The 23,751-nt window shown below is 38.3% G+C and overlaps 1 protein-coding gene across 1 annotated transcript in view; it reads left to right on the forward strand.

Annotated features, from left to right (window-relative positions):
* The window catches only part of LOC144602149 (doublecortin domain-containing protein 1-like), a 309,816-nt gene that overhangs the window by 24,217 nt on the left and 261,848 nt on the right, over positions 1-23,751 (forward strand). Inside the window, exons 3-5 of the mRNA XM_078414883.1 lie at positions 6,642-6,884; positions 10,796-10,955; positions 14,293-14,455. Coding sequence (XP_078271009.1) covers positions 6,642-6,884; positions 10,796-10,955; positions 14,293-14,455 — 566 coding nt within the window. The remainder of the gene's footprint in view (positions 1-6,641; positions 6,885-10,795; positions 10,956-14,292; positions 14,456-23,751) is intronic.

Here is a 23,751-nt window from a genome sequence, read left to right on the forward strand (position 1 = left end):
TTGTTGGAAATACCTAGCAATTCAAGCAGCATTTGTGTAGAGAGAAAAACAGTTTGAACATAATACCTTCTAATTCAGTCACAAAAGCGCTATATTGAACTGGCTGAAGCATAATTGAGGTAATTTGAAATCATTTAAGGTACATTTTGTGCTTGATAGGTCATTTTGCAGAAAATCTGCATGCATGCTCTGGACATCCATACATCTAGGTCTCTTATCACAGTCGGTGTATATTACTGAATCTGATCTTACTGTGGGAGACTGGAAACGGACTCGTGTGCATTGCTGTCTTGCAATCCAACCTAAACTTATATCAAAAATTGAGCTTTTTTTCCCTAACCAATAAATTACTAGTTATATTTCTTTGATGGTATGTCGTTGATAACCAGTCAGTGATTGTTGGGAAAACTCAGCAGGTCAGACAGCATCTCTGGAGGGAATGGCAACATCTCTGGAGGGAGTGCACAGGCAACGTTTTGGATAGGGACCCTTGTTCAGACTTCTTCAGTGATTCTCGCGACTCAAATAAGAATGGGTTTAGCCTGCAAAAACATTGCAATCACAAGCAATTTCTCTTGTTGTGGAAACATAATCATGGAAACTCACAACAGTGCTAAATCAACATTTGATCAAAGATGTTCATTCGTGTTTCTGGAGATGTTTATTTTTCTATATTTGATTCCCCAGCAATTAAATAAAATCCCTTCTATTGGTATAACATGATATTGAAAGAAAATGCATTATTTTCTTTGAGCATGAAAGCTTAGGCATCAAAATAAGCGACATTGGATCTGTCTGCCATAGAAAGCAGACACAGAAACCTGTTACTTGGGCCAATGCAATGGCAACCTGACTGATTCAATTGGACGTTGATGACTGGCAGATGCCTGTAAAACCACCTGCAGGCCTCCCAACAGGGTGATGAGCAATGAAATCGGAGTCAGCAGTCATCCTCTGTGCTGCCAGCAATGCTCTGCATGAACTTAATGCACCCTTCAAGGTTACAGAAAACTCGCAACAATGCTAACTCAACATTTGATTTTCCTGGCTCGTAGCAGTGGCTTATGCATTGACTGTTACAATCAATACAATTACATTTTGGTTGCATTTTGGTTTGGTGTGATTTTAAAATGTGTTACTTTTATATCTTTGCAAACACTTCTCTACCCACCCCTTCATTTGAGGTGCTTGTGACATACCAAATCTTCGCAAATAAGATGCAAATAAGGAAGCAGCAAAGTTATATTCCAATTCCAATCTAAATTCTGAATGTATTTAAATGATCTTCTAGAAAGCACTTGACAAAGCTCCTGAACACTGCTGTAAATTAAAGAACTAATTTAATCGATGGGAATTTCCTGATTAGGAAATTGACCAAGTGACAGGAGACAGAGTGTGAATAATGGGCAGGTAGTGAAATTAGTAGATGAATAGTGGTGACCTACAATTATTTGTGTTGGAGCTTCACTAGTCACTGTATCATACAAGATTCTACATTGGAACCACTGCTATTCACTGTATTTATTAATCATTTGGATAATGGGATAAAAATCCATGCATTCGGTGTTAAAATTGGCAGCTAATTAAGCTGTAGATGGAATGATAGAAATCAGAAGATATTAGGATAATGAATGGGGCAAATTGTAGCAAATGGATTCAGTGTAAGCAAACTAGGGTAATCAACTTTAAGGTCAGCAGGAATAGAACAAAATTATCACAGAATCATAGAAAAGTTATGACTATTCGGTCCGCAGCGAAGGAGCTACCCAACCTAATCCCACTCCTGCAGGCCACAGCACTTCAAGTACACAAACAAAGAGTTGTTTAAATGTGATGAGTGTTTGTGCCTCTGCCACTGCCAGACAGTGAGTTTCAGAACTCTTCTACTCTCTGCGTGAAAAGGAAATCTCCACTCCCCCCCCTCCCCCCGGTATAATCCTTCTTCCAATTACTTCAAATCTGTCTCCTGCTTTTGACCCCTCTACTAAATGAAATTGGCCCTTCCTATTTACTCTAGGTCCTCATAATTGTACACACATCAAGTTTCTCAGACCATACACGTCAAGTCTCTCTATTTTAATGAAAACAACTTTAACTAATCAAATCTTTTCTCATGGTTACAATTAGCTAGTATCCTCTGCATCCCTGTCAATATGATCACATCTTTTCTGTAATATAGTGACAAATCATACGCAGTACTCAAATTTTGCCTACTTTCCAAGTAATAAAATGCTCAAAACAGTAGAAACCCATAGAGATCTGGCTTTTTTGCTATGTAGATCATTAAAGTGCATTGTACAGGTAATAAAAATAATAAAACAAAGTCATTGTAATGAAAGGCATGATCTTGTATCTAGAAACCTACAGCACGCAGGAATAAAGGTTACTCTGTCGCTGAACAAAATTTATGGTAATGGCACAGCTGGAATTCTGTATTTAGTTCTGAATTCTATGCCTTAAGAAAAATCTATTATCCTGGGAGGAAATACGGGATCAGTTTATTAGAACGGTGCTCGGATTGCAAGGGTGAAAACAAATATGTGTAAATTCAGAATTCTAGAGAATGATTTGACTTAAGTTTTCAAAATATTCAGAACTAAGTTAGAGAATAAATATTTCCGGTGTTTGTAGCATCCATACACAAAATCTTCAAAAAAAATTACAGCCATTCAGTAGACAACTTGGAAAATTCTTCAACACGCAATAACAATAGTTAAAACATGGAACTTCTTCTATAATGGGCAGTTGATATCAGGCCATATTATTATAAGGTTGTATTGAGTAGAAAAAAGGCTCTTTAGCCCACCACATCCATTCTAACCTTTCAGCCCATCTACACAAATCCTATTGACCCACATTAGGTCCATATCCTTCAGTACTGTACCTATTTAAATGCCTATTTAAATTTCTGTTGAATATAATGATTATATATGACTTCACCACCAACTCTGACAGTGAGATCGAGATATCAACCACACTCTGTGTAAATAAAAGCTTCTACAAATCTTCTTTAAAACTCCTTTCTCTCACTTTAAACCAATGCATTCTTGTTTTTCATATCGCTGCTCTGGGATAATGATTCTATCTCCCCTATCTATGCCTCATAAATTTCTATACGTCTATCAGGTCACCTCTCAGCTACCTTCACTCCAAGGAACATAACCCAGCCTCACACTTGTTGGATTAAATTAATTTCCCAACACTCCACCCAGCTTTCCAGTTTATCTATATCCTGATGTAGCCTTGGATAGATTGGTCTAGCTTTTCCTGGAATAAAGAAGGCCGAGGGGGGTGATCCGATAAAGGCATATAAAATTATAAAAGGTATAGAGAGAGTAAAAAGCCAGAACCACAGCAGGGGAATTAAGAACTGGGGGGGCACATGTTTAATGTGAGAAGAAAGACATGTAAAGGAAGATCTTAAGGGTACATTTTTCACACTGAAGGTGGTGAATATTAGGAACAAGCTTTCAGAGGTGGAGGTGGAAACAAATACAATCCTTCTGTTTAAGAGACATTTAATCAAGCATGTAAATAGGCAAGGATTCAGACTAAAAGAAATATATAGCAAATACAGGTACATGGGATTAGTGTAGATGGGTAGAAAGATTGGCATGAACATGGTGGTCTGAAGGGCTAGTTTCTGTGTTGTGCAACTCTATGACTGACTTTTTCTGTCTGACAATGGCATTGCAGCAATGGAAATGCTGGCTGACATGGCAAATGGGTCTTTCCCACCCCCTGTGTGTCTCCAGGCAACAAAGGCTGGCAATATGATGACTTCAAGTAACCATGCCACTCCTCAGCTGGATAATTGGATTTAGAGTGAATTGTTATGAGGTCTATGTCTCTGCAAGAGCTGCCAGCCTTGAACTGTAACTCATTCAAGATTCACTCCTGATACTACTTCAAATGCTGCTTTTGTTCTTGCATCCATTCAACGTAATTATATTTTAAAATGGCACACCACTTTTTCACAAAGAATATTCGGGGTACAATTCATTGTGAAAATTATAAATCCAGACTTTATATATTACTTTAATAGTTTTAAAAAAAAAGTGTTTTCCCCTGCTATTCAATGCCATGCAGTTTGACTGTTAGTTGTTTGACCCTACATCATTCTTAAGGTACCTGTGTAGTTATCTGTTTGCTGACATATGAAAATACATGCACTGCACAATGCTGCAATGTTAACAGCATTGTGTAGTGTGACATTTCTGCAGTGCAGATTAAACCAAGAAGGCAAGGTAAATCTGAAAGTTAAATGGGATTTAACTGAACCACACAACAGCATTGTGTCAGTTAGAAAGTCAAGAATACTAACACATGGTAATGGCTTCAAGGTTTTTTTTGTCTGGAGGTGGTAAATTGTATATACAAGTAATGCCTGCCCATGTGAATTCTCACAAATAGTTGCTGTGTTGGAAGAAAAAAAGACTATTTGACATGCATGTAATACTTTGGCAGCAAGCCGCTGCAAGTCTAAAACTCTGCCAACTGTCATTATCCTTCTGGTAAATTCAGTTCTTATAAACTGTGTGATAGCACAGGACTGCATAGTTCCCATTGAACCAAAGCTTGTCTGAGTAGCAGCATTTTCCACTTTTGAATGGGACTGTTGGCCTCATGGGGATTTGTGTCTTAGAATGTGGTAAGTGATTAGATTGTCCCACATTTTAAAATGATCCACTGTTCTGCTGCTGCTGAAAGACATTTCCTACTCTTCCCAGCCAGCTTTGTCAAAGCCGTGGATTATCTCTGTGGTCTTCTTTGTGATATGTATTCTAACCTAATGTCAATTTACGCAAGACATGCAATATATAAGAAAACACCGTCCCTCTTTATGTTCTTATAATTTAAAAATCACGTTGTCAGAATTAAAAAAAGTTATTACTTTTTGCCCCTGTTGCCTCAGCATCGTTGGGATAAACAAGAATCAATTCATCAGTTTTCTTTAACTGAAGCACATATAAAATAACAGTGTCAGCACTGTTAAGGGAATCTGAACAAACACTGCAAAATCTTGTAAAATTAGGTCATGAGGATCCTTTGAATCACTGACACAAGTATAGTTTTTAAATTCTATTTTAAATGTAGTTCCAAATGACTTGGCAATCCTAGTGAAATAACAAAATCTTCTTATGCCTTATACTTTTCCTAATTTCTTTTGTTTTTAAATGGACTGATGCATCTGTCAGAATCCCAAATGAGTGAAAGATCTGCCCGTGAACCATAAAGTACCACAGTTATACAAAAAAGAAGAGCTATTTGTTCCACCAACTCACATCCAAGTGTCAATCCTATTCTTACTCTTTATCCATATTCTTCATTGTTACTTTTCAAGTAGCTATGTAATTAGCCTTTGGATTTACATACTCTGGCAAATGCAGACATAGCGAAAATCACAATCTATCACATGTGCAATAATTTTGTTTTAACTTTGCATATTGCTTTTGAATATCTTAAATATATCATCTCTCACTAATGTTTATTGTTCGTTACTATTTTCTCTCTGAAAGTGTTCTTAAACTTTTTCAATTTAAACTTTGCTAATGGTCATTTCTCAGCTGAAGTGAAGTCCTATATGTCATTGATCCAAATAAATAAATCTGAGACAATTATAAACAATGTAACAATGTTTTCTAGGTAATATCCATTGGCATAGTGATTTATCAGTGCCTGCAGAAACACAGCTGATGGACCTATCTGTGGCTCTGACCTATCTGATGCAACTTTCAAACTAGTCTTGATCCATGTGGTTGTGGGGGAGAGAGCTTCTGGTAGTTGGGGGTCAGGTCATCGAATCAGGTGAGAGGATGCGCACATCAGAGGACTGAACTTGGGAAGGATTCACATTCACAGAGCCTGAGAGGAATGTACTGCTATTCAGTACAATTAGGGGTATGTTGGGAGCTTGAGAAGAACAGGCAAATAAATAAATGGCAAGATTCACCTGAACATAATCCCTAAAGCTGGTCTGGGATCTGTTCAGGGAACCCCCCTTTAAATTCATAATGCTATGAAATAATTTATGTCAAAAAGAATCTTGCACAGAAAATGATGTTGTTGGTGTGTGGCTGATATGTAGTCTGCTTATCCACACAAGTGAGTTTCATCATTGTAATTTCTCTGGCAGATTTCTAGAGTGGTGCCTTCTAGTCTTGAAAAATTCGCAGCCATGGTCCACTGTGGAAAAGAATAATCTTCATGTGTATGGTATTGATAATTCTTGATGCTTCAAAGTGTTGCAATGAACATTCAATTTTTTGAAACAATACATTGCTAACAAAGGCTGGAATGTTAGTTTGTAAAGTTTAATCTCATGCTACTTTTGAGAAATTGTGCCAGCAGTACACATTGGGAAATTAGGGTCTTGACCTGAAACTTCACCTATTCATTTTCTTCAGAGATGCTGTCTGATCTGCTGAGTTACTCTAGCTTTTTGTGTCAATCTTCAGTTTAAACCAGCATCAGCAGTTTGTTCCAACACACAATCAAATTTTCCTGTCTTGTTTCACACCTTCACTTCTGTACATATCTTCCATTCTGGGGATAAGGTAGAGAAAAAAATACATTTCTGTTTGTTTTTGAAATTATGAAACCTAGAGTTAAAACACTTCACTGTCTCTCTTTGTATTTAGAAAATGTAGATCGCCATATAAAATGGGAAATCGTATGCGTATGCAAAGTGGCAAACCATCTTTCCGATCTACAGTTGGATTTCATGCTTGCTCACAGAGCAGAAGAGCAAGATTCCAAAGCTCATTTGAAAGCTGCAGCAAGGTTTCAGCCTGTAAAAGCAATATTTCAACTCATAAAATGAAATGCAGACTTCGGCTTCCAAGGATCAAAAGATGCTTGAGTGCTCCTCCTGGAACAATTAGGTAATTACATCCAGGAATTTAATCTAATGTTTCAAAGTTACTTGGGAAAATTTGATTTTTTTTTATATGGCTGAGAAATATTACAAAATTGTTAGTTGATTTTTTACATTTAAATGCAATTACTGTAGCAATATGTGCCAAGCGGATAATCAATTTCCACATTAAGAAAGATTCCATGAACAGCAATGGGATGAATGATCATTGAAACATTTTTGGTAGCACTGGCTGAATGAAAAATGTTGGCAGATGAATTTAAATGCTTGTTGCCCATGATCTGTAAAACTTTGTTATACTGATCCATTCTACTTTTCAGCCAGTTGCTAGCAAAAATCATATTATTGCGGGCTGACTTATTTTCTGGTCTGCTAACCTGGAAGGATCAAGGCTTGTGATTGGGGTAGTGGGGAGAGCTTGAAATGAAAGCTTTTCACTGTACCTCGATACACGTGACAAGAAATTAAACTCAAACTCAAATGATCGGGAACTGTAGGATTGAGGGAGAGGGGAAAGGCTGGAATTCAGCAAAATTTCTGATGGTACACCAGTCACTGAACGTTGGCGTGCAGGTACAGCAGGCAGTGAAGAAAACTAATGGCATGTTGGCCTTCATAACGAGAGGATTTCAGTATAGGAGTAAAGAGGTTCTGCAGTTGTATAGGGCCCTGGTAAGACCACATCTGAAGTATTGTGTACAGTTTTGGTCTCCTAATTTGAGGAAGGACATCCTTGTAATTGAGGCAGTGCAGTGTAGGTTCACGAGTGTGATCCCTGGGATGGCGACACTGTCATATGAGGAAAGATTGAAAAGACTAGGCTTGCATTCACTGGAGTTTAGAAGGATGAGTGGGGATCTTATAGAGACATATAAAATTATGAAAAGGACTGGACAAGCTAGATGCAGGAAAAATGTTCCCAATGTTGGGCGAGTCCAGAACCAGGGGGCACAGTCTTAGAATAAAGGGAAGGCCATTTAAAACTGAGGTGAGAAGGAACTTTTTCACCCAGAAGTTGTGAACTTGTGGAATTCTCTGCCACAGAGGGCAGTGGAGGCCAAATCACTGGATGGATTTAAGAGAGAGTTAGATAGAGCTCTAGGGCTAGTGGAATCAAGGTATATGGGGAGAAGGCAGGCACGGGTTATTGATTGTGGACAATCAGCCATGATCACAATGAATGGCGGTGCTGACTCAAAGGGCCAAATGGCCTCCTCCTGCACCTATTTTCTGTTTCTATGTTTCTATAGCTGGATGTTGCTTTCAGTGGTTTGCTTAAATAACTGAGTTTTTTAGGACATGCCTGGCTGACAGTAGGATGGAAATATTTCAAGAGAGTGGATTATGCACAATAATAGGAGGTTGTACAGAAATTGCTTTGCCCATTCATTTCAAATGAGCAGGGTATTTAGGCAAACATAGAAACATAGAAAATAGGTGCAGGAGGAGGCCATTTGGCTCTTCAAGCCAACACCACCATTCATTGTGATCATGGCTGATCATCCACAATCAGTAACCTGTGCCTGCCTTCTCCCCATAGATCTTGATTCCACTAGCCCCTAGAGCTCTATCTAACTAATCAATCTGTCTGTCTGTCTTTTCCTGAAACTGTATGTCTTGAAATGTTTTAAGTAATTATAAGTGATAAATGTATTATGTTTTTATTACCACTTTGAATAGTTTTAATAGTTGTTAATTGTTTTAGTTTATTTATGAATGCTTTTCAATGTCAGAAGCATTCACTTTGAAGTTTCCATCTAAGTCAGGAGGTATGGCTTAAAAACAGAACATGCTGGAAACACTCAGCAGGTCAAGAGGTGCAGCTTAAATGGTTGTCATTATGGTTAAAGATTGGCGGTATTGTGGTTGCCTCATGTGATCCTGTTACATCATTGCATCAGGCCAGCTTCCCCCCAGCTAATTCCTGCTGGGAGGATCGCCCGAGTAAATAATGAATTTATTTTAGAAATTTGGTCATTTTTGCTGCAGTATTGTGGTCTTTATCGCAATGCTGTTTGTGGGGTTTTTACTATTAATTAAAATTACCTCTCGAAGAAAACAATTCTGACCATCTATCCATTTTATGCCCCTGATTATTTCATTCACCTCTTTCAGGTCACCACTATCCTCCTCTGCAGTAAATCCCACCCCAACCTATCCGCTATCTCTCTCTATAACTAACATTCTCCAAACTAGGCAACATCCTGGTGAATTTCGTCTGCAGTCACTCCAGCACCAATAATTTTCATCCAATATCGAGGCGCTCAGAACTGCATACATTACTCTGCACAAGTGCGGTCTAATCAATCTTTTGTAAAGTTGCAACATAATCACCCAACTTTTATTTCTGTGCCCCGACCTGTGAAGGCAAGTTTGCCATATGTCTTCGTCACATCGACCTGGTTTCCTACTATCAGGTAACAATGGATTTGAACTCGTAGGATCCTCAGCTCATCAGCATTTCTTCATGCTCTATTATTTATTGTATCTGTCCTATCCCTTTTTGATTTCCCCAAACTACATCCGCTCACTCTTGTCAGGATTAACTTGCAACAATCAATGCTTCACCCAACTTTCCTCATTATCCACAACACTATCAACTTTCAAAACATCCACAAACTTATTGATCAAACCTCCCACATTCACATCCAATTGTTAATATATATCACAAACCACAAAGGTTGCAGCACCAAGCCTGTGATACGCCACTGGTCACAGATTTACAATCAGAAAAGTACTTCTGAGCATTCACAGCTCACCACACGACTTGAAAATCAGATGGTGATACTTCTGGCTGTTCACTGTTCCCGTGATTGTAGCGGCAGAATAGAGACACATGGAGGAGAGGGTTAGGCATGCGCTGCATTTGCCTCTCAGCATTATGTCAGGGAAAATCGGTCCAAGTACAGCTGTCCCTGTGAATAAACGTAGTGGAGATACCTGTTTCATGATATTTTACTTGATATTTTAATTAATTGTTGGTATTTTAATGCATTTTTATCACATTTATTACTTCCTTTTTTAATTAATAGAGCCATAGAGTCATACAGCTTGGAAATAGACCGTTCGGCCTAACTTGCCCACACCGACCAGCATGTCCCATCTACACCAGTCCCACCTGCCTGGCCCATACCCCTCTAAACCTGTCCTATCCATGTACCTGTCTAATATATATTTTTTAATTAGTTAAGTAGTTTTAATAATCAGAGATATGTATAACTTTTGACAGCCACCGAGATGTTGCTTCAAGATCCACAGCCTGAAATGTACTCACTGCCTGTAACCTGTTCCACATTGAGGAATACTTTTTGGTTACGGAGGGTCAGCTTGTTCAGTCGTGCGCATGATGAAGAAGTAACCATGGGTAGACGGTGATGCCAGACATCAAGCCTAGGCAGGACCAAGTCCCATGAGAATCTGGTCGGGCAATTTAAAGCTCCTCCTATGCTATCATTGGTTCTATTGGAAAATTTAAAAAACAATTCTGTTTGGCTCTGAAGGTGCACACTGAAGGCAATGTTCTTTGTGACAGATGCTAAATAATCTTTCTGCTTGATACTGAGCTGATGTCTGTACAAACATGTTAACAATTGCCCTCAGATTTTATCTCAATGGTTGATAAATTGCTGGAATTAGTTGGGATTGTCACTTTAAAATGGTTTTCTGAAATTGGCAGGCTAGATTAGCGATGATGGGACCAAACGTGAGCACTGCTGGTCACGGCTTCACTGACTGGTAAAATAGCTTGACTGATAAAATACCTATTAGCATACTCCTGGTTTTATGTTCTTATTCACCTACATAATCTACTCATTCTTTTTCTGTTCACAGTCATGCAACATTTAAAATACATCACTATTATTTTATCTTGCTTATTGTTACTTGATTCACGCACTGAATTCATTTCATTTTACACAGGAAGGTACATTCTTCATTATCTTCAAGGATGCTGACAGCTCATAGAGATGGCAAACAAAAGCCACTCTTTAAACGTCAGGAGTGGATCATAAAAGTGACAGCCTTCAAGAATGGGACACATAATAACCCTACAAAAATTGCAGTACCCAGCATCAAAATGGTAATGGCTTATGTGAAGAAATTCTTTTTAGCACTAGGTACAATAGCAGTTCTAAGATAGATATGCCAGCTATTGCTTATGAATAATTTAATTTTTAGGTCTTGTATTTCTCTGCAATATATATTATTTTTAGGCTGATAATCTTTGTGAAGACTCAACATTCATGGGGTATTATTCACGGAGGCATCCGCAACATGCTACATTGTAGAAATTGGAGCTTGTAATAATTATTTTAGGAGCATAAAAGAACAGCGAAGCACCATATAGAAGCTCAATGTTCTGTGCTTTAAGAACCTGCGACAAATATCTGGCTCAAAATTGGGTCAAGCAATGTCAATGGAGACAAAAGATTTGTATGGACAGGGTGGCGAAGAAGGTTTTTGGCAGCCTTGCCTTCATTGGGAAGGTTATAGAGTACCAAAGCTGGGACATCATGATATAGCTGTACAAGTCATTGGTGAGACTACACTTGGAGCACCGGTTGTGCAGTTCTGATTGCCCAGCTATCGAAAAGAGGAAAGTTGGAAAATAATAGATTCACCAGGCTGTTATCTAGACTTATTGAGGTATATGAAAATCACGAGAGGCATGAATAAAGTGATCACCCACAATTTTTTTCCCAGGGTAGAGGAGTCTAAAACTAGGAGCACGGGCTTAAGGTGAGAGGGAAGAGGGGAGAGATTTAGTTGAGACCTTCGGTGTAACCTATCACTCAGAGTGTAGTACTAGCTGCCAAACAAAGCTATACAAATGGATACAATTCTCACTTTGCAAAGCCATTTGGACAGATATATGGATAGGAATGTTTTAGACAGATATGGACCAAATGCAGGCAAATGGTACTAGCCCAGAATGCCTGTATTGCTCAATGACTCTAAGGCGAGATGTAAGTCGCCATTTGGGGCTGAGACCCTGATCAGGACTGGAAGGAAAGTGGAAATATTGTCAATACAGGCAGCTCACGGATTAAGAAAGTATTCCATTTCGTAGTAACTGTTCATAACCTGAATTCTTTACAAATTGGAAATAAACAGGGTCACAGAAACAGCTATGCCATGAGAGCAAGAAGACAAGGGAAGAGTGGCCGCCAGTTGGCCTCCCCGATTGAGTGAGTGAGCGAGTGAGTCTGGTTGGCACTCTCACACTCACTGGGCAGAAGATGTCTGCAACCCTGCAGCATCTGGCAAAACCATCCCCATGAACAGCCGGCACAGTGGCTCAAATCACTGATACCCACTGAAAATATTACCTCCACCTCAATAGCATTCAGCTACATGGCCAGGCACCATATCACTGGATTCACCACACAGTCACCAGTGAAGCTCGCAAAAGTTAGGGAACAAAAAATAGTTTAGAAATTTATTGGAAATTTTTTGTGAAGTCAAAAATTTGTATTTTGGCTTTCGTAACCCTGGGACTGGCTGTATATAGCAGTATGAGGAGGGGTGAAACCGAGGCTGGTCGGTGATAGATGGGAAGAGATGGGTGGATGATGGGCAGATGGACTAGTTGGGGCGAAGGTACAGGAAAACAAGTGGAGAAGAAAATGAGGTGGATAGTGATGTACAAGGGAGGAGAACGCAGGGGTGTCCCATTGGGTGTAAGCTACCCAAGTGGAATATGGGATGTTGTTCTTCCAATTTGTGTTTGGCAATTCTGCAGCAATGGAGAAATCGAAGGACTGAGAGGTTGGTGCGGAAGTGGGAAGTAGAGCTAAAATAACACCCAACCAATTTTGCAGTTTCAGGTTCTGACCTTCTCCTTCCACACACGCTCACCTGTCCACTTAGTTTTCTTCCCTCCTTGTTCACCTTTTCTATCCTCTCCCATTACCTGGTTCAATTTGCTTATCATCCCCTCTCCATCCAGTTCCAACCATCACCTACCAGCCTCTGCATGACTCCTCTTGTCATCTTCCCATAATCTCCTCACCATCCAGTTCCACCTGTTACCTATAAGCCTCTGATGTACCATTTCCCCTCACCTCCCACCTTGTACTGCAAGATACTGGCCATCTTTTCTCATCTCCCTCAGTTCTGATGCAGGATCTTAGCAGCTTTGGTTTCCACAAGTTTGACTTGTTGAGTTTCTCCAGCATTCTGTTATAATGTTTCAGATTTGCAGCATCTGCAGATTCTTTTGTCTTTATACCAATGTTATGCACAGAATATTGCTATTTGAGCTAATTACGCTGTTAAAAGGACATTAAATAACTTGTTATCCCTGTATCGATCAATAGTGGCAGCATTTGCTTAATAATATTTCCCGTGTTATGAAGGAATAACATCAGGATTCTTTATATTCTGCTGATACAATGCAACATGACGTCAGAGACAAACGTACTATGTCCATTGACCAAATACTAAGATCATGAGAAACCTCCTGATCTTAATGGCTGTTGGATTAGAGAAATTGACACTTACCTTTCCAGTGTCACTTATGGGATCAACCTGTCAGAGTTCAGCAGTAGGTTTGATGACAGTGATAATGGGGCAGATAGTGTTGGGTGGGGTGGGGCGAGGAAGATAAATGGTCGTTTCTCCACTGCAACAATATCCTCAACTGTAATAATATGAGTAATGATTTGAGGTTCATACAATTAACCTGGCAGCAGGCCGGAGTTGGGTCTGAGCATGATTCTTGAACTCAGAGAAAGAAGCCATGAAAAACATATATATTGTATATAAAATATATATATTGTAATATAAAATGTATGTATATTTCTGATATGTGTAGATTTTAAAAGTTGTTTCAGTTCACATATTATGTGTGAGTAAAGAATCTAAAAACAGTTGCTAGCAATGAACCTAACTATCATAATTACCGCTGTTGAACTAATATATCAATCCGTTTGGCAATATGCTGCTGTTGATAAGATGATTCAATAAGCACTCAAGCACACTGGAAAAGACTCATGGATACACTGATATTAAAGAGATAACTTTACATGTGCTGCATTTTCATAATCTTCCATTTTGTGAAAGGGTTAGTGGATTTTGTTTTGTATTCAAAGGATGAATTAAGATTTGAGTATAGTGATAACATTTAGCACAAAACCACATAGCAAAACTAGAACATTTTTGTAGTCTTCTTTCAGTCTTTTTTTCTTTGAAATCAAATTATCTGGTATTTGAATTTTTTTAGCATCATGTGTCAATTTTAATTTATTATGCTTCAGAAGTGTTTGGCATTATTAAGAATGAAACTGGTTTAATTATTACTGATATCGCAAATAAAAAATAATTCATTTAATTATTTCTAATTTTACTATAATTTCAAAACTATATTTGAAGATAATTTTATTGTAGTGATGATGGATTATTTCTTTCATTCTCAGTTACTGGAGGAGTGCACCATAAAACTCGACCTGAACTCAGCTGCACGGAGGGTATTTCTTGCAAATGGCCGAGAAGCATTTGAGTCAAAGGACATTCCTCACAACATTGACGTTTACATTTCATCTGGCGAACCGTTTATGGATCCATTTAAAAACATGAAAGGTATAATGCTGGGCATATGTAGAAAGTCTTTCAGCCTTGATAAGGACAACGAGAAAAGTTCTCTTTGCGGGAATGTACCTTTTATTTCACTGAATTCCATCTTTCTCTTGTTTACCTGATGTTACTTCAGATCTTCCGGATTTACTTGTTCTTATCATTATTTAATATGTACAGAAGATCAAGTTTAAACCGCCGGGCAAATCTCTAATTCCCCTTCTTATCAGAGAACTTTGTCCATAATTTAGAGAATGACCATCAATGAGTATGATGGCTGTTGTGAACTGGAATCTGAAGGTACTCTGGCTTTTAGTCTATAAAGGTATCGTAGAGGATATCAAATCATAATGCTGGATTTATGTGGCACAGCCTCAGAGGAATTGTGAGAATCATATGTACACACTTTTAAATTGTGAACATGCTTTATGAAAAAAAATACATGTACCTACTGTGGTGATTAGTTTTTCGCTGTGCTTCTTTAATTCCGATTGCAGATTAACACTTAAAAAAATGTTACTGAGAAGGATATTAATTGGAAGTTGAAAACAATTTCTTTCTGATTAACATTAACGAGCTGGAAATGCCTGTCCTCCTTTTATTCCTGTTTATTGTGAACAAAGATCAACATTTTAAGTTTGTTTATTTTATGTACAGAGATGCTGTTGCATTTATTAATCTTATTTAACTGACACAGTGGAAGTATTCCTTGGTACCAGAATGTTCATTTTAACGATATATAGTATTTTATTCACCAGAATATCCCCAGTCACAATTTTGATGCTGAAAATGATCACTGTTCATTGGCCATTTAAATGCGACCATCCCTTTTAAAATATACTTGCAAAATGTTTCGTTCACACATATAATCGTGTCCAGAGATAACAGGCTGATTGACTATCACTTACAATTCTAAGTACATTATAACTCTTATTGTTCAGATTAATTTTACTATGCAGATGTCACTGCAACTTATATTTTAAAATATAAATGATCATAAAATAGATTCACTTCTAATATTAAACATATTTAAAAAGAACCATAATCTACCTACGGAAGCATAATTGAGATTTCTTGACTGAGGTGCAATTAGTCATCATGGAGTTGAGAAGATAAAAGCTGAAAATAAAGTCTAGAGTTAATAGTCTTTATATATGACAGCTATTGCAAGTGTTCCAGCTGCACTTTCCCTTTTAATAGGCTAAACTGGGAGGACAGACTTTATGCTTTGTGTTTCTTTTGGCTGTATTTCATGGCGACATGCACTGCTGTTCTTTCAGCACCAAAATGTTGGCACGCAGCACTGAAATTTCATACCAACTCTTGCTGGATCAGCAAGCTTAACCCACAGAAATCTGGTGCACTGTTATTGCTTTTGACTGATAATCAATCTTGGTGCTGCTCGACAGTTGTCACTGGGACACAGACCAGAGCAGGTGGCAGATGGGCCTTGTCACCAGAGAACAGGGATAGTACATACACTAAGGCAGAACAAAATGTGCAGTGTCCTCGTAACTTCAATAAGGCACGTTAAGAAGATAGAAAGGAGCACTGTATTAAAAAATGACACTTACCATTGTGGCATCAATATTCTACAATACCAAGTGGAAAATAAGTGAACGCATTTTAAAGGGAAAGCTTATCTGTACTAAAGGATTAGTGAAGTATTTTAAATAAATAACTAAGGAAAATATTCTCAAAACATGGCAATAATCCAACTACCTGACTTGCAATGCTGTTGCAATTGAAGAGCTGCTGTTGAAGTTATTCAAATAATTGATAATTCTGTTACCCTACATTATCTTTCCAACATTTCCTACAGTCACTATAATCAGGGTCAACCTTCATTCATTATTTCCGTAGGAATTTGTGAAAGCTGTACTATTTTGAAATATCACTTTCCAGGTTTAGCTGATTGAAAAATAATCTTTAAAAAAATGTAACGCCACAGAATTATGTTTCTTCAAATGACATGCCATGATGAATGACGATGAATGAATGAATAAGTTTATTGGCCAAGTAAGTACACATACAAGGAATGTGTCTTGGTGCTCTACTCGCAAGTAACAACACGAACATACAGTAAACAATTAAGAATAAAGCATAAAACATTAAGAATACAACATTACGGTTTAAACATGTGAGTGAAATAAACCAGAGCAAAAAGAGACTACAGACTTTTGGTTATTAAATAGCGCTACTACTTGAGGGAAAAAAAGCTGTTTTTATGTCTGGCTGTGGCTACTTTGACAGTCTGAAGTTGCCTTCCAGAGGGAAGTACTTCAAAGAGTTTGTGGCAATCTCGGATGTGACTGTAAGTACGTAAAAAAAGCTAACCAACAAGCAGTTGATAAATGGCTGTACTTCTGTAAAAAAAAGTTGTTAAAATACTTGATTGTGTTTGTATTTGAATATTTAATTAACTTCTACCCAAGGCTCCATGCAATATTTCGCTTTCTGCTTGCCTGATACTGTTCTGTCCCCTTTTCTCTGACCTCAGAATGCTATTCCCTCTTCCCATTTGATCTCAATTCATGTAAGGATTGACATTTGCTGCCAATAACTGCTGACCCTATGTAGAATGAACCAATATGATTGTCAACATCCTTGGACTCATTGGAAACTGGAAACTCACTTGAAACAGTTATATAAATACTGTGGCTACACAAGCAGGTCAGAGACTAGGTATCTTGTGATGAGTAACCCACTACCCTGACACTGCAAAGCATTTTCATTATTTACAAGGCCCATGTCAGAAGCAGGGTATTCCAGTTGCCTGAAATAGTGCATCTCCAACAACTCTTGAGGAGTCTGACACCATATAGAACAAAGCAGCCCTTTTGATAGGCATGTATCAGCTCTCCTAAACATTCATTTTATCCACCATCATAAACATTGAAGAAATGTAATGTTTTGCTGACTTAATTACCTTCTGAGACGTATTGTTGGCCATAAGCTTGAAACAGAGAGATTTGACTGGTGTAATTAAAATTATCCATTTACAAAAGCCACTTAACTCAATGTAACTTGAGTTCAGACAAGAAATAATGATGTCAGTTATCATGTGTGTATTTAATGTACGGTGAACTCTGTCTTGAAGCAACGAGTCACTTGGGGAGATTTAAAAATAATATCTTTTGCATGCAGCAGATAAGAATGAAGATTTCACTTGCAATTAAATAGCTCACAATGACTTGAAGTATAGAGGTATCTAACATAAGTCCCCTTTTAATGGCATGGGCTTGATATACGATGGCATCTCTGAGGTTGATCTGTCAATGTTCCTGCCCATCTTTTCTGTGCAATTTTCCAAGAAGCCCCCTGGTTGATTCCTCAAAATCAAGCACTCAAACAAATGAATTAGGTACTCGTCTTGATTGCTACTTGTCGGAATTCACGGGGCATAAATGACTCCTTGTTTGCCAACAAACCATCAAAACTGTATTTCAAAATGGAGTGAATTTTGGTATCTTGAAAGACACTGCTGATTTTTTTGTATATGGTGGTCTTTTTTTATGCTGATCATAAACAAAGTATGTAAAGGTGAGATCCTTCAGCATGGACTGTTGGCATTATTAGGAGAAAGGCGCTGATGCTCTTCAGTTAAAAAAAAATGTTGGAACCACTCTACGGGTCAGGCTATATCTGTAGAGACAGAAAAAAAAGTTAACTCGGGGTCATGTCTCTTTGTTTTTTTCTGTGGCATTTCTTTGTTTATTTCACTTGTTGGTCAATATCCTCAATAGAAATTGGTCAGATAATTTCCCCAAACACATGGCACCACACCACATGATGATTTTCTGTCCAACTAATTTCCACTGTATTGATCAAGTTGAAAGGGTCACGTTCAACCAGTTAAGGAGATGGTGTTTGTTTGGAAAGGTATTTTATTTTTCAGTGATTTTTTTTTACAAATTATTCATACCTCTTCAGTTTTGTTGCATGTCAGTATTCTGCAAGTTCACTAATTTTTCAGATGCAGTGTTAATTCAAATTCCAAGGAGAGAATAGATGTTGATTATGTATTGCTTATTAATTATAAATACACTTCATTTGTATTTTCTCCTTTGCAAATGCTATTTACGCTGCAATGCCTTGTCATTTATAATATCCTTTAAGAAGGGAAGTAGTTATAAGAGTAGTGAGAAAAACTTCTCAGACATTCAGTTCATGCCAAAATGATCTGACATGACAAGTCCTGATTGACAGAATATGTGTGAGCTCTGTATAATAGAATACGTGTTTGCTGTAGGTGCATGTGTCAGAAAAATGATGGATTCAAATCAGCTTAATTGCGATCTAATTTGGTAATACTAGACACCAGATAGGATTTCAGGTAACAAGTTAACACGTCTACCTTTAGGCATCCAGGAACTTGAACATCCTGTCAATTTCAGTATTTCAAAACGTGCAGAAATCCATCAGTTTAATGAACCTGAACTTCTCAGTAATATCACAAAATGTTTTCCAGAATGTTTGTTAATTTCCATCCAGCAAGCCTGCCAAAACAGGAGAATTACATTTACAGCAAATTCTCTTCTGCGTTATGGGTGGGGATAGTCAGAGAAAAAATTGCATCAAATTGAACAAACAAGGAACTGCAGATGCTGGTTTACGAAAAAAGACACAAAGTTCTAGAATCTCAGCAGGCTAGGCAGCATCTCTGGAGAACATGGATCGATACTGTAACGTTTCTAGTTGGGACCTTTCCTCAGACTCTTTTTCACTCTCCATGCACTATCACCTAACCATGTTCTCTGGGGAAGATGCCCGATCCGCTGAGTTACTCCAGCACTTCATGCCTTCTTTTACCATCTTATTGAACATGCAACCAAAAAAAATGAAACCATATTGTGACTGACCATTATGATAAAAACAGTGAAATGGGTTGAGTAAACAAGTTCATTCTCACATTATATTCTACTATGAGTAAATACATTTTAACTGTGTTTATAAAAAGGTCAATATTTAACTGCATTCAAGGTTGGACAACCAAGGGGCGGCACGGTAGCGCAGCGCAGCGGTAGAGTTGCTGCTTTACAGCGAATGCAGCGCCGGAGACTCAGGTTCGATCCTGACTACGGGTGCTGCACTGTAAGGAGTTTGTACGTTCTCCCCGTGACCTGCGTGGGTTTTCTCCGAGATCTTCGGTTTCCTCCCACACTCCAAAGACGTACAGGTATGTAGGTTAATTGGCTGGGTAAATGTAAAAATTGTCCCTAGTGGGTGTAGGATAGTGTTAATGTGCGGGGATCGCTGGGCGGCACGGACTTGGTGGGCCGAAAGGGCCTGTTTCCGGCTGTATATATATGATGATGATGATGATGATATCGATAGTTATAGGAAGGTGAATGGCTAGGGAATAGGGCATTTTAGCAGACAGGGATCCCAGTGCAGGTTTCTTAAGTGTGCTGCCTAGCTTAATTGTGGCATCTTGTTACCATTTGTAGATTCTCTTTCTCAGTTACAGCCAGCTAAGTTAAGATACTGGTTGGTTGCCTAGCAAAAAAAGCCAGTGTTAGTGGAAAGATTGTGGTCTGTGAAATTATGAGAACTGGAGAGATAAAGAATCAGGTGTTCGTAAGTGTATCAAGTGAAGGTATTGGATGTTTGTGACAGGGCCGATGCAGATCTTAGGGGTGCCTTGTATAACAATATATCTTAGGAGTGGGAACAAGGAGTGAAAAGTGCCAAGGGCAAGGATAATGCTGTTGCAGGTTAAAAGGATAGCTAGTTGGATGCCTGAGTAAATAATTCCTATTTGTCCTGGACCCTAATGACATTGAAGTCATCACTTTTTTTCAGTTGTAAAATTTCCTATATTTTGAAAAGCTGGTTGACCAGTAACAAAAACTATAACAGAACACGAGATTAGGCATGCAGGTTAATTTAAATATATAACTTATTGAATTCTAAGAATTCATTCTAAAACATCAATGTAATAATCTTTCAGTGAAATGACCAATTTGCAATTTGGAATGACCTTTCTGCTACACCACAGCAAGATAGAAATATGATCCACATCTCTGTTCCACTCAGGAACATGTTAATCCTTTGTTCTCTTTCTCTTTTCACTTGCCAAATTATCAAATTCCGGTCATGGGAGAGGTAGAAACAGGCTGCCTCCAATTTTCAGGTTCTGAAATTGGAATAAAACAGAGGAGTTTTCTGATCAGATCTCTCTGTTTGCACGGATGGTGTAAAAAAATGATATGCGTGTCATTCTGGTTAAATAAAATGCAAGAGAGGTGGAAATATACTCAAACAAATCTGCAAATAGCCCTTACACTCATAAACTGATTTTTTGATATTATGTAATGGTGCAAATTTTGATAATGTATGGCACTGAGTTTCCAAGTGAAAACATAACCTTCATAAATCTAAACCCAGATATTTTTTACACAGTCAGAATATTGTTAACTTTTTATTCTCATGTCAAAATTCTCTGATCTGCAGATGACGGTTCTTTTTTTGCACTACTTTAGACTGCACTGCAATGTTTGCACCTGTTTTGTTGTATTTAAATATTGTTGTATTTATCATTGCCATGTGTACTGTTGACTCTATAATCTTCAAGCGAACAAGGAATACCATTACACCCTGGTATGTATGACAATAAACTGATGTAATCATATCAGCTAATGTCCATCCCATATTTGTAGACACATGAGACTACAAATGCTGGAATATTGAGCAAACAACAAACTGCTGGAAGAGATCAGCAGGTCAGGCAGTGTCTATGAAGTGGACAGACAACATTTTGGCTTGGGACCCTTCTTTAGACAGATTGGGTAATTTCTCCCTCCATTTCAAGCAGCCCAAACCGAAACACATTTGTCGATTCCCTACACAGATGCTGCCTGACCTGCTGCGTTCCTCCAGCAGTTGTTTGCTCATATTTGTGTGTTATTTGAATTTGAATTTTGTTCATTATCCGACATAATAGCAGTACTTGGTATCATACTCAGCATTAATACAGACCAATTAAGCTGATACAAATATCCAGTTTTATTTCTTTAGTAGCTTTTACTTCATTTTTATGTTTTATTTGTATTATCTTATTGTAGGGAAGCAGGTCACCACGTCCATGCTAGTTCTCAGAGAAATTTGGGGCGGCACAATGGCCAGCTGCCAAAGCTGCTGACTCACTGTTCCAGCTAACTATGTGCAGTCCAGTCCTGGGCTGTTGTCTGTATGGGGTTTGTACATTCCACTATGACTATGTGGATTTCCAATGGGGGCTCCAGTTTTTTTTACACATGCCAAAGATATGTGGGTAGATATGTTAATTGGCCACAGTAAATTGCCCCTGGTGTAGGTGTGTGGTCGAACTGATGCAAATGTAAGGAGAATAGGCTACCAGAAAAATGAGCAGAGAAATAAGATTTCCATATGAACCAGTATTGACTCAATAGACTGAATATTTTCCTTCTTTGTCATAAGGAAACATGTAATTCCCATCAATCATCTTCCTATCCTTTGTTCCTAGCTGACTTATTCTCCCACACATGCCCACCAACTTCAACTTGATTCCTCTAATGCAACTGAACCATCCTACCAACAATTAGTGAGTAGTCCTGAGCTACCATCCATCATTGGAGACCCGTCAGACTATCTTTGGTTGGACTTTACTGGACTTTATCTTGCACTAAATGTTATTCACGTTATTGCCCTCATGATGTATCTACACTGTGGATGACTCGATTGTAATCATGTATTGTCTTTCCACTGACTGGTTTGCCTGCAACAAAGGCTTTTCTCTGTGTCCTGGTGCACTTGACAATAAACTAAATTCAAACCTAAATAATGGGGGTAATTTACAATTAACCAATTAAATTAGCAACCAGCTCATCTTTGGGATATGGAAGGAAACCAGACATATGAGCGCCCAGAGGAAATCCATGTGATTGTAGGAATAATATGTAAAGTCCACACAGATAGCACCGGAGATCAGGGTTGAACCTAGATAGTTGGATCTGTGAGGCAGCAGCACTATCTACACCACTGTACCATCATGTAACAGTCAATCAGTTAATATGTTTTTCTGCTGTTGCTTGAGTTGTAAATGTTGGCCAATAGTTATAACTCCTCGGTGTTCTATCAATATTGCTGAGGACAGTTACACTCACATGAGAGCAGCTGAAAGCTTAGTTTAATATCTCATCTAAAAGACAGTGGTTCCAATAGCAGAGCACTCCAGTACCAAGTGGGAGTGTCAGTATAGGTTATGCACTCAGCTCTCTGCAACAAATTTTGATTCCATGACTTTCTGATTATAGATGAGAGTCATAAGAGAGCATTCTACTGAGGTTAATACATAGAAACATAGAAAATAGGTGCAGGAGGAGGCCATTAGGCCCTTTGAGCCAGCACCACCATTCATTGTGATCATGGCTGATCATCCACAATCAGTAACCTATCACCAATCAATACCTGTCGATCTAATTTTTTTAATTGCCTTTTCATGAAGTTACACTAAATTGAATGCTGTGGTCGATGATGTATGTGCGTCATTTTCCAGCAACAATTGATATTTGGATCCATTTGCCTATCTTCATCCCTGATATGTTGCAATTGGTCATCGTAGCTAAAGTCAAGGGGTTTTGGTGTGAAGAAGAGTCTGAAGTCTAATCACGTATCACAGTCCAAAGAATGTATTTTGAGGCAGAAGTAAAGGTGATAATTCTAGTTAGATTGATAAGATAATGACCAGCCTCTTACATGACTCCCTGCTATAAGGTCCAGTTCCACCTATCATTTAGTCTTGACAACCTCCATTGGGAAAAAATAGCCCATCTACTGCTGTGGCATGTCTTAGATCTGAAACCAAGTTAAGGCCGCAGGGATTGTGTAATGGATGTCTAAAAAGGTGCTGGCAAGTTTTTGTTGGACTTTTCTTTAGATCTGGCCTGTTAATTGATTTTCATGCAGCGAGATATCATGCAGGCTAGGACTATATTCGCTAGAGTATAGGAGACCTTATAGAGGTGTATAAAATCATGAGGGGCATAGATAGGGTGAATACACACTGTCTTCTTCCTAGGGTTGATTGTCAAGAACTAGAGAGTATAGGTTTAAGATGAGTGGGCAAAAAATTAAAAGGGACTTGAGGGGCAGCTTCTTCACACAGTGGGTGGTGCGTACGTGAAATGAGCTTCCAGAGAAAGTGGAAGAGGAGGTTACAATAACAACTTTAGTTTTAGTTTAGTTTTTTAAATTGTCGCGTGTACTGAGATCCAGTGAAAGGCTTGTGTTGCATGCTATTCAGTCAGCAAAAAGACTACATGATTACCATTAAACTA

This window comes from Rhinoraja longicauda, chromosome 18, assembly GCF_053455715.1.
Source record: "Rhinoraja longicauda isolate Sanriku21f chromosome 18, sRhiLon1.1, whole genome shotgun sequence".
Taxonomy (NCBI): domain Eukaryota; kingdom Metazoa; phylum Chordata; class Chondrichthyes; order Rajiformes; family Arhynchobatidae; genus Rhinoraja; species Rhinoraja longicauda.